The following is a 10,810-nucleotide window of genomic DNA, read 5'->3' as shown; positions in this document are numbered from 1 at the left end:
TTAAAATATTTTCATGTTGGTTGATCATACGTCATTAAATATTCAAATTTTTAAAATCATATCTTATCTAACACATTTTTCATTTGATCACATTTATAGTTGTTTGAACGGGCATTTTTTTAACAAATGTATCTAATTTATTTTACAATAAAAACTTAAATATTTCTATATAGTACAACATTATAACAATATTTTACTTATATGATGTTAAATATTTTTTCAACATTATAACAATATCTTTGCTATGAGCTGTTAATATATTCTTACAACATTTACGAAACTAAGATCATCATTTGATATATTAAATTTGTTTTAAAAGCATTAAAATATACCTATATAATCCGATCCATCAAATAAGCAGCTGATAGAAATATTCAGTAGTTTCAATATATTTTATATAACATAAATAATATATTTTATATAACATAAATAATTTTAATCCATTTTTATTAATAAAATAATTCATTAAAATTATAAATTTGAACAAAAAATATGCATATAGCATGGTAATATAGGATTTGTAATTTTTGAAATTATATAATTGAACAAAAAGAAAAAAAATTATGCATATGGTAAAATAATTTAGGAATTGTAAAATATTTGACACTGATTTATTTGAATAATATACATAATTTTGGATTTTTCCAGAATATTACTATATGTTTGCTAACTTGTATTATTTCTGAAAATGAAATACTGGAAAAAATAATGTGTTCCTAAAAATATGCTATATTTGAGTTGAAAAAATACTTTAAAAATATTAAAATATATGAACATTATAAAATTGTGGAAGCTTGTATATTCTTCGAAATGTTTCGAATATTAGTAAATAGTTTCGATTTTATTTGAATAATATATGATATATGTTTGTTAATGAGTTGCTAAGAATGTGGATATTGGATTCGTATGTAAATTTTATAATAAATTAAGATACAAATTATTTATTTATAAATTTTCGGTAATGTAAACCAGTATTAAGATAATTAATGTAAGTTATCATCGATTTGGTCTAAATTATTTTTAAACATCAAATGTGTTCAGGGTGAATTTATAAAATTAAATATTTAGAACTCCAAAAATTGCATATATCATGTACGTAGACGCTATCAGTTCAAAATTATTTGTTATTGTTGAAGTGTTATTGGATCCGTGGTGGTTATGATCAGTTTGCCAATATTTTGATGAAGCAAAAATCATAATAGAAAGGATCTCACGTTTATAATTCTAAGAAAGGATATTTCTGAGAGACTAAAACAAAATTCTTAGAGACGAATAAGACGTAGGCCAAAGACAATTAAGTATGTCTTATTATAATTATATGGATTTAAAAATATACTACTATACTAAAAAGAGAATAAAGTGCGTGGAGAAGCTGTCCACGTAGACCGATTAATTCAAGCCTATCAGAATTCGCCATGTCATCAGCTTGCCGCTACAATCACTAAACTAAAACAGGCCAAATCCAGAGTTTGTTTAGTTCCTGCCGAAACCAAGGCCCAAAAAATTTGTTGCCCTTCCCTTCTAAATCTTAGGCGACCTAACTATTCCTCTTCTTCAACGTTTAGTCTTTTGACATTGTTGAGACTGTAAAGTCAATCAACATCTTCTCTATTCATCAAAGTCCTCTTCAATAGTGTAACACCCGATATATCAATCAACTCTTCAGTTTCCCACACTCACCATATATAACTTTGTCACTGCTTTATTTCTTGCCTTATTCCACACACCAGCTAAACAAATTTTTTATTCTTCATTCTGATTTTTTATTTTTCTTATATGCCTCACATATTTTGAATTCTTCGTCTCCGGATAACGCTGCCAACAGATTCGTCTCTATAGCTTCAATCGAGGCGGAAGCCAGAGGCCGTAGAATCTGGGGACGAGAGGCGCTGCGTATAGTGAGTCCGGAGACAAATCCTCCGCGAAGATCGACGGAATTGAAACCAGCATGTACAGATCATAAACTGAAATTCTCAGTTTCGTTGTCGAATACAGATATCAAAGAGGATTTAAAAAAAAAAGGTTGGGAGAGAAGACTTCCAGTGAGACCTAAGAAGAAACTGAATGTAAGTTCTTTATAGTTTGGTCTGAGGATAATCACATACATGCTTTCTAATATTTTCTTTTATATGTTTTCCCTGACTGTGGCTGTTAGAGGAAGTAATTATATATTCATATAATGTCCCTGAAGGTCTTGAAACGTGGAAAAATGCTTTGTCTGCTACTCCTTTCCTTAATATAACACTTATAGCTTAATTCCAGTATCCAGATTATTTGAGAATTGGTCAAACCTACTGAACCACCAACTCATTGCTTCAGAAGAGCATAAGGATTATTTTAGCACTTCCAATCTTCTGTCTCATTCCATGTTGAATTTGAATGTCATGCCCATTTTGTAGTTTTTAATCCAAGTATATTTTGTTCATTATATATACTTCTGTTCCATTAGAGGGGTTAACAATTTCGAGCCCATTTTTTATGAGTTGTTGTCAGTGAAAAGTATAGGAATCAACTTTAATTTGTTCATATAACTGAACAAATAAACCATTTTTGGTCTAGAAATGGGTATAGTTGAACTTCAAGGCTGTCTTTTTGGACTGCAGGGAGCAAGTGAAGAAACAAGGGAGAAAGTTTGGTACAGTCGATGAACTAATCCAAGTGATAACTCCAAAAGGCAGAGGTAAACATAGATAAACAAAAACTTTTAAGATGAAACCGGAACTGAGAAACCTGTTTTCCAAATACTTTGAAATATCTCAATTCTATTTTTCAGTTTGAGGTATTGGACTTGGGTTATTATAAAATGGAAAGTGGGAAAGAAGAGAGTATGCATACATATCCTTTGAGATCTCTTGCTTCATCTCTGGAAAGGGGTTTGTGCGTATGAGTTAACCAAGAGTTCAATTCAGCCATATTTTTACAGGTTTGTATTGAGTTTTCTAATTGATGATTTCTGAGTTGCCTATATAACTTCGCCATTGCTCTCTCAGGTTTAAGATGATTCACCATGTTCCGGTTGGTTCAAAACTTTTATGTATGTAATGTCTGTTGCAGGTGAAATCTCCTTTCTCTATCACTCAAAGAGAGATTGAATATCTCACGGACACCATCCAGAATGGTGGCACTGAAGTAATGAGTCTTGATCTGATGTTTCATTTGCTGAAGGACACGTAATGAGTTTTTATAATCATTGTTCTTCACTCCATATAAATTTAACTGCATATGAACTGATGCTGCAGTAACAAAGGAGAATTTACGAACCGTAACAAACCAATCATTCAACTGCATATGAAGCGATGCTGCAGTAATGCTACGGTCACGACTGTTGGCAACGACCTTAGATATGATAGATCCAGCACAGTGACATGACTGACGGTAGAAACCAAAATCAGAGTTACGCTAAAGCAAAGGGAACAAGGAAGCATAAAGTAAAAACAAAGTTGTGATTGCCCTCATTTCCTTGCCTCTTCTGTGAAAACTTAGAAATACTTTTGCTTTGTGTTTGTTAGTGTCTGTAAATCCACATCTATATGTAATTATAGGAGGAAGACATTGGCCAACAGAATGTTTCATTTCAAAGACGTGCATACGGTAAAAGTATATATTGTCAAATGAGGGTTTACATATATTGTCAAATGAGGGTTTACATGAGGAATACATTTATATATGTATTAGTTGTGCTTTAGCAAATGTTTATGTAAAAATGTTATAGATCGTCTCTATTTGAGAAGTGTATTTAATTTAACGCAGACTCAGTAAGATATGCAATTGTTTTAGGTTATCATCTTTTCCTTCTCAAACAAAATGAGTTGTCAAAGACAATAACAGAAAGAAACGCATGTAAGGTCTACTCGCTGAACATGCCAGCCAAATTAGATAAAAAGGAAGAAAAAAAGCTATGAACATTTGAGAAACAAAAACAAAATGACAAAATTATGTTTAATGATTTGATTCTTAACCTTCATTCAAGTATACACACTGAATGTGATAACGGTAAAGGTTTGTGAGTGCAGACTAAACAAAAGCAAAAAGTAAGCAAAGCAACCAAACATAAAATCAGTAGGAAGAATTATACGGAGGCTTTAAGTTTGAAAAAAAAAAAGAATTATATGGAGGCTATCCTCCATAATGTTATTTCTTACTATATTTGGATTATACTAATTGAAGAAGGAAAGTGTTTCAAAAAAAGAACATTGAATAGAAAAAAACAACAGATCGGCTGTTGTATTTCAAAACATATGTAAAATTGTAGATGTGGCATCGGTTTTTAGTTTCTCGAAAATATACATAATTTATCTATGTTTAAAAATATTTAACATTATTATATTTTTCTAAGGAATATTAAAAAATATACTGCTATTCAACAATCGACTTCAAAAGAAATTCATAAACCTATAATAATACTTTGAAGTGCATTAGCGAACAATTGTTTGTTCTGATGCATTTACTTATGATGAAATTTTGATCATTTTAAACTATGTTGAAATTTATATACACAAGTAATATCATTAAATTTACAAAATATAATAGAAAATAAACTCATTTTGTAAAGTACTATTATTTCTTCGTTTCACATAATAAAATATATTTTACAATAAACAAAACTCTGTAACAATAGAGAAATTTTATAAAACAAATTCCCCATTTTATATCAATAAACTATGCACAAAACAATGAAAAATATTAAGTTATACTGGTCAAATAAACACAATCTCCCCAATTTAATGCAAAAATATACATATGAAAAATATGATTGAATTTAAAATGCAATTTGCCATGAAAATATGTGAAAATATTACTCTCTTCAATAATTGAAACAAAAAAATGCTATAACACCACTATTGATGTTATTTGACTTCAGAAGAACAAAACGATACAAATTAAACCATTTTGAATCATTATTAAAATTAGTTAAGAGTATAAAAGACCAAACTTAAATTTAACAGCACAACAATAAAAAAAATCCAAACTATCTTAATCTGCTTTAATGTTGTAGACATTTTCTGGTTTATTAGTTCTAAATTATGTAAAATTAAAAATAAACATCAAAACTATTGAAATCATTTACGAAATATTTACAAAATGAACAGCCAAAAAATTTACGAAAGTAGTAACTTATTAAGTTAATGTTGGGAAAATGAGACATGAAAAAGAAAAAAACAATAAATTAAATAAAAAACTAATTAAAATATTATATAATTATAATAATTTAAAATAGATAATCTGCGCGTAGCGCGGAAAAAAAAATCTAGTTCTTATAATCATTTAACTAACATTCCAAAGGTTGCTCCAAATATTCTTAGTTATATTGATGGAGTAAAAAAACGTAAATATATTGTTAAGATTTTATTTTGCAAATACAAAAAAAAATAATATAGTTATCTTTTCTAAATAATAGTCCATTTTTAATATTACACATGAAAGAAGTCATGGCTAGGGATGTTAATTCGGGATGGCCCGGCCCGGCCCAACCCCGTTAAACCCGTAAATATTTGAGCCCGGCCCGGCCCGAAAATATTTTGGGCCTAATATACAAAGCTCGGCCCGGCCCTTATAAGGGCTATAGGGCTTTTTTGGGCTTTTCAAAAAATAATTTGTCATTGTTATTTTTATCTCTTTAATACATGTGATTTTTAATTAAAAAAATAGTTTCATTTTTTTTTGTTTTAAATATAAAGTGAGTTTAAAATTTTATTCTTTATCAAAAATGTTTTACATTTTCGTATGCTTTAAAAATATATTATAAGCAAACCAAATTTAATAAGATTTAAATAATCAAATATAAATTATAACTAAACATATAAAAAAATAAAATTTATGATAAACTTGGTCAAATATTTCATATTTTGTAGTTTGAAAAAAAACATGTTGTACATGAAAGAAAAAAGTACATTTGCAAAATTTAAAATTAGACACTTGTAATGATCAAACAATAAAATGTATTAACAACTTTTATATTTGCTTTATTAGAGTTTAGATTAAAATATTAAAATTATATGTCAATACGAATAGTGGTTTTGATTGCAAGAACGATAATATTTAAGATAAATTATAAAATTTCGAGTTTTCGAGCAGGTCCTACCCCAAACGGGTTTAGGCAAAAAAATCCAAATGGATTTAGTCTGAAAGATCCAATTTTTTCTGGACTTATAAAACTAAGCCCAAACTTGGTAATTTTTAGGTCACGTGGATTCGGGATACAGCCCTAATTGACATGTGGCTTCTATTTTAGTAGATACAAAAACTAGCGTATAATCATTTTTTTTTTCCTAAGAACGTATAAACGTTCTCAACTCTAATTTTTTCTCTTTTATTTTGTTTCTCAACTCTTCTTCCATGCAGACGCATGATTCAGCCCATTTAGAAAACTAATAAATATATATATAATTCAAGTAGGAACAAATCCTTAATAATTTAATAGTTAATACAATTACCTCACGACTATCCACTATGTATCTTTATATATACAGGTTTGCACCAAGCAATTGAGATTCAAGTATCAGACGAGTGAGTATAACCAAAGAATCTTTATATACAATCCTGCAATGGTGTAAACTATGCGATTGATTTCTTGTCCGTAACTCGTACGGTGGAAGAATCTGGTTTGGTCCGAACCGAAGGGTTTCCAGTATCATCGAGAACCACAAAAGCCGTGTCACCGGGCTTGAAGCTCCCAGCAAGAAAGGCTTCGCTGAGTGGATCTTCCACAATCTCTGTGACTGTTCTACGGAGTGGCCGTGCACCGTAAGATGGATCATAGCCTTGTCTGCATATAAGCTCCTTGACAGGTTCAGAAACCTCTAAACCGACTCCAAGTGCCACAAGCCTCGACTTCAAGTCTTGTAGCATCAGGTTCAGGATCTCCATCATCTGTAAAATCGGAGTTGAAGATTTTGAATTTTATGAATTTTAATCTGATTTTTGGTTCCACTAAGTTCGGTTGAGAGGAAGAGAAAATGACTAACCTGAGCCTTCTCAAGCTGTCGGAAAATGACGATTTCGTCTATCCGGTTCAACAACTCAGGTCGGAAATAGTTCTTGAGTTCTTCAACAACCATAGCTTTCATTCCAGCGTAAGATGCTTCCTCTTCGTCATCATCGAGGATAAAACCTATAGACCCGTGTCTTCCTTTGGCAATGGCTGATGACCCGACATTAGAGGTCATTATGATCAGTGCGTTCTTGAAAGATACTCTCCTTCCCTGATAAACAAGGATTCCAATACAAGAACATGGAGAAAGATATGGTCAACTCTGTAGCCAGTAGGACTATTTGAGAAAAGATAGAAAGCTTAGGCACCAGTAAATGTTTTAAAGTGTAAACATCGAACCTGTGAATCGGTTAGGTGTCCATCTTCGAACAGCTGGAGAAGAATGTTGAAGATATCCGGATGGGCTTTCTCTATCTCATCGAACAAAACCACTGTAAAAGGACGTCTCCTGATTGCTTCAGTAAGCATTCCACCTTCTTCAAAACCAACATATCCGGGAGGTGAGCCTATCAACTTGCTCACAGTATGACGCTCCATGTATTCACTCATGTCCAATCTCAGCATGGATTCCTCCTACAATAACCAATTCAAAAAAAAAAAGGGTTAAAGAAATCGGATCTGCGACCACGCACGTGTCAGCAACAAGCATTATATTGTTAATGAAGCTGTACCGATCCAAAATAATTTGCTGATAGAGCTTTTGTGAGTTCTGTTTTCCCAACTCCAGTAGGTCCACAAAACAGCATAGCGGCAATGGGGCGATCAGGATCTTTTAAGCCGACCCTTGACCTCTTCACAGCTCTAGATATGGCAGCTACAGCCTCATCCTGACCAACAACTCTGCTTCTAAGCTTCTCTTCTAGACCCATAAGAAGCATTCTCTCATCTGCTGTGATCTGCTGAACTGGAATTCCAGACCAAGCCGATGCAACAGCTGCGATATCATCAGGTCCCACCTGTATAGGCCTGAAAGCAGAATCAAACCAATGTTATGGAGGTTCCTTCTTTAATCTTCTTAATATAACATTTTGTAAATATGTAAATAAAGAACGTCGTACTCATCATTGCCTGCTGCAGGCGGCAGAGAAGACTCCTCAACTAGTTCACCAGACTCATCTGAACCATCATCCTGGTTCTGCCTGCTTGATAGAACCTATTCCCAACAATTATTGAAGCTGTTTAATAGGTGAAACATGATCAACATCCAATTGAGACGAATGTCTAGTCTTTTACCACTTCGTGCATGGCCTGAACAATTCTGATCTCTTGCCAGTAATCATCCGGTGGCTTCGAAAGGATACAGGTTGCATCGTCCTTTTTCTTTCTAAAAGCTTCAATACGAGCCCTGCTTCCTGCCTCGTCAATGAGATCGATAGCTTTATCTGGAAGAAATCTATCAGCGATATATCGTGATGAAAGGTACACTGCAGCATCTATGGCTTCCATAGTATATTTGCAATTGTGATGTGCTTCGTATTTTTCACGAAGGCCTAGCAAAATCTTCACCGCATCTTCCTGTAATGTTATTAAAAGATGAATATACTAGATACGAAAAATTAGATATTGGTTGTTGATATGATAGAAAACATTGGCTTGAAATAAACCTTGCTTGGCTCGTCAATCAACACTGGCTGGAATCTCCTTGCTAGTGCTTTGTCCTTCTCAAACTGACTCCTGAATTCATCAAGGGTTGTGGATGCAATGCACTGCAAATGGTTGATTGTTGATTAGTAGAGCTAGCTTTAGAGCACCATATATACTTGAAATTTTGCATTTATTTTCATAACAAAGACATGATTCAGTAGGATTTTGGCTTTTGTTTTATTTCAATATGAACTACTACATATAGACAGAGATGGAAACATTACTTTATTTCAGATTTACTAAACTCTTTAAGCAGAACCTAAAGTGATACACTTTCTCATACACAAGTAAAAGCAGCAGAAAATCATTTCATTTAGTATGCGTACCTGAAGTTCACCCCTTCCAAGTGATGGTTTCAAGAGGTTAGCAATGTCAAGCCCAGACCCCTTGTTTCCTTTTCCGACCGTGCCAGACCCAATAAGAGTGTGCACTTCATCTATGAATAGAATGACCTTGCCTAGAGGGAAATAAAAAACAAATAAAATGTGTTGGGAATGAGCCATGTTAACTTTACAGCATTCATATTTTGAGATAAAATAACCTGATTTTTTAACTTCGCTTATCAAAGCAGTGACACGTGACTCCAGTTCTCCCCTTTCTTTTGCACCGGCCATTAGCAGTCCTATATCCAGGGACATGATGCGTTTGCCCTAGATATAAGCATGAAACTGGTCATGTACATGGTTGGCCAACTTCAGATCAAATTTTACCGTTCATTAGATGTTGGGGTTGCTTACCAAGAGAAACCCAGGAGCATTAGCTTCTGCAATACTAATTGCTAGTCCTTCAGCAATGGCGGTCTTCCCAACACCAGCTTCACCGAGAAGAATCGGGTTGTTTTTGGTTCTGCGGCAAAGTATCTGGATGACTCTTTCAACTTCCTTTTCCCGGCCAATAACAGGATCAATAAGTCCCTCAACAGCACGTGCTGTAAGATCCACACAAAACTGCTCCAGAACACTTTTCGCTGGTGAGACACAAGTTTGGTCAGCATCTCTCTTCTCAAACTCACAAAGAAGGAAAAAAAAAAAAACATTACTTTTCGTTCTTCCAGGACCAACAATTCGAGCATTAGGGGAAGAAGGTGGTTCTCTTCCATCTTTGGCAATCTCTCCTTTAAGTCTGGTGAGTGCGGCTGCTGTGAGCAGATTCATATTTGCTCCCAATCTAACATCACATCAGAAGTCAACCAGAAACAATTCAAGCACATTTAAAAGAGGAAACTTTATACCTCTTGAGAACTCTGCCGGCGCTACCGTCATCAACGGTGAAGAGCCCGACGGCGATATGCTCGGGAGCAATATACTGACAATCCAAAGTCCTGGAGTACTCCACCGCAGCTTCGAAGACCCGTTTCGTACTGATGGAGAAAGGCATGTCTGTGGACTTGGAGTAGGAGGAAGTCGAGGATTCTTCTTGCTGTTTGGACAAATTGGAATCAGAATTAGCTTCGTCCCAGATACTCCAGACAACTTCACGGGCCTTGTCTACGGTGACTCCGGATCCGAGAAACCCTTGAGGGTCGCGATCCTCAGCGATAAGGCCGAGGAGAAGGTGCTGAGGGTAGACCATGTCTTTACCCAGCGATTTAGCTTCCTTTTGAGAGAAGATTATAGCTCTGATCGCTCGTTCCGTGAACCGCTCGAATACAGCTGAAATCGGGGTGAATTTCTTTCGTTTCTTCGGCGGGAATCGGTGGAAGTTTGTTGCAGTGGTGGAGAAGCGTTGGATCTTACAATTGGAGAGGGAGACTCCGAGGTACGATGAAGCGAAAGAGGAAAGCGAAGAAGCGGCGAAGGAAGCAACATGTGAAGAAGAAGAAGAGTCAATACGGTTCGAGGAGGAAGAAGCCAGGCGGCGAGAGTGAAGCGTTAGAAGCGAGGAAGTAGATAAGACCTCCATGCTCGTCGTCGTTGTCCGGGAGAAATTCTCCGGTGATGTTTTCCGATTTGTGCCAAAATGATGGGAATTATTATTTCCAGGAAAATGAAAAGAGGAAGCAAAGGGGAAGAAGCAAAAGTAAAGGATGGAGTAAGCTGACACGTCACGGCAACCTTTATTTTTATTTTATTTTTTTTTGTCCCTCGATTCATTAAACCCAATGGGTCATGGAATTTAAAAACATTATAACCTTTTTTTTTACTCACATGTCATCACTAAAATGATTCATTATTA

The 10,810-nt window shown here is 34.3% G+C and overlaps 1 protein-coding gene and 1 long non-coding RNA gene across 3 annotated transcripts; one reads left to right on the top strand and one right to left on the bottom strand.

Moving 5' to 3' along the window:
• The first annotated feature begins 1,548 nt into the window (after positions 1–1,548).
• Positions 1,549–3,672, top strand: LOC106316464. Of its 2 annotated transcripts, XR_001264837.1 has the most exons (5): positions 1,549–2,066; positions 2,604–2,680; positions 2,774–2,923; positions 3,055–3,129; positions 3,240–3,672. It is a non-coding gene; the product is annotated as an uncharacterized LOC106316464 (long non-coding RNA). The 2 variants fall into 2 exon arrangements; XR_001264836.1 differs by having other exon boundaries at positions 3,055–3,672.
• A 2,710-nt stretch (positions 3,673–6,382) lies between these two features.
• Positions 6,383–10,537, bottom strand: LOC106318260 (chaperone protein ClpD, chloroplastic). The gene is made up of 12 exons (XM_013756157.1): positions 9,867–10,537; positions 9,675–9,802; positions 9,373–9,602; positions 9,177–9,285; positions 8,962–9,092; positions 8,596–8,697; positions 8,225–8,506; positions 8,050–8,144; positions 7,663–7,957; positions 7,331–7,564; positions 6,966–7,202; positions 6,383–6,870 (listed from the first exon to the last, which is right to left on the bottom strand). Exons 1-12 carry the CDS (start codon positions 10,535–10,537, stop codon positions 6,556–6,558), a joined length of 2,829 nt encoding a protein of 942 aa, XP_013611611.1. The 3' UTR covers positions 6,383–6,555.
• Positions 10,538–10,810: the final 273 nt, after the last annotated feature.

The sequence above is a fragment of the Brassica oleracea genome, chromosome C9 (assembly GCF_000695525.1).
Source record: "Brassica oleracea var. oleracea cultivar TO1000 chromosome C9, BOL, whole genome shotgun sequence".
Taxonomy (NCBI): Eukaryota; Viridiplantae; Streptophyta; class Magnoliopsida; order Brassicales; family Brassicaceae; genus Brassica; species Brassica oleracea.
This window is presented reverse-complemented; position numbering and strand designations above follow the sequence as displayed.

Coding starts and splice junctions, on each gene's coding strand:
- LOC106318260 (XM_013756157.1), bottom strand. CDS start 10,537: ATGGAGGTCTTATCTACTTCCTCGCTTCTAACGCTTCACTCTCGCCGC. Junction 8,698..8,961: donor TTGGAAGGGGTGAACTTCAG/GTACGCATACTA, acceptor AACCATTTGCAG/TGCATTGCATCCACAACCCT. Junction 7,565..7,662: donor CAGCAAATTATTTTGGATCG/GTACAGCTTCAT, acceptor TGGTTATTGTAG/GAGGAATCCATGCTGAGATT.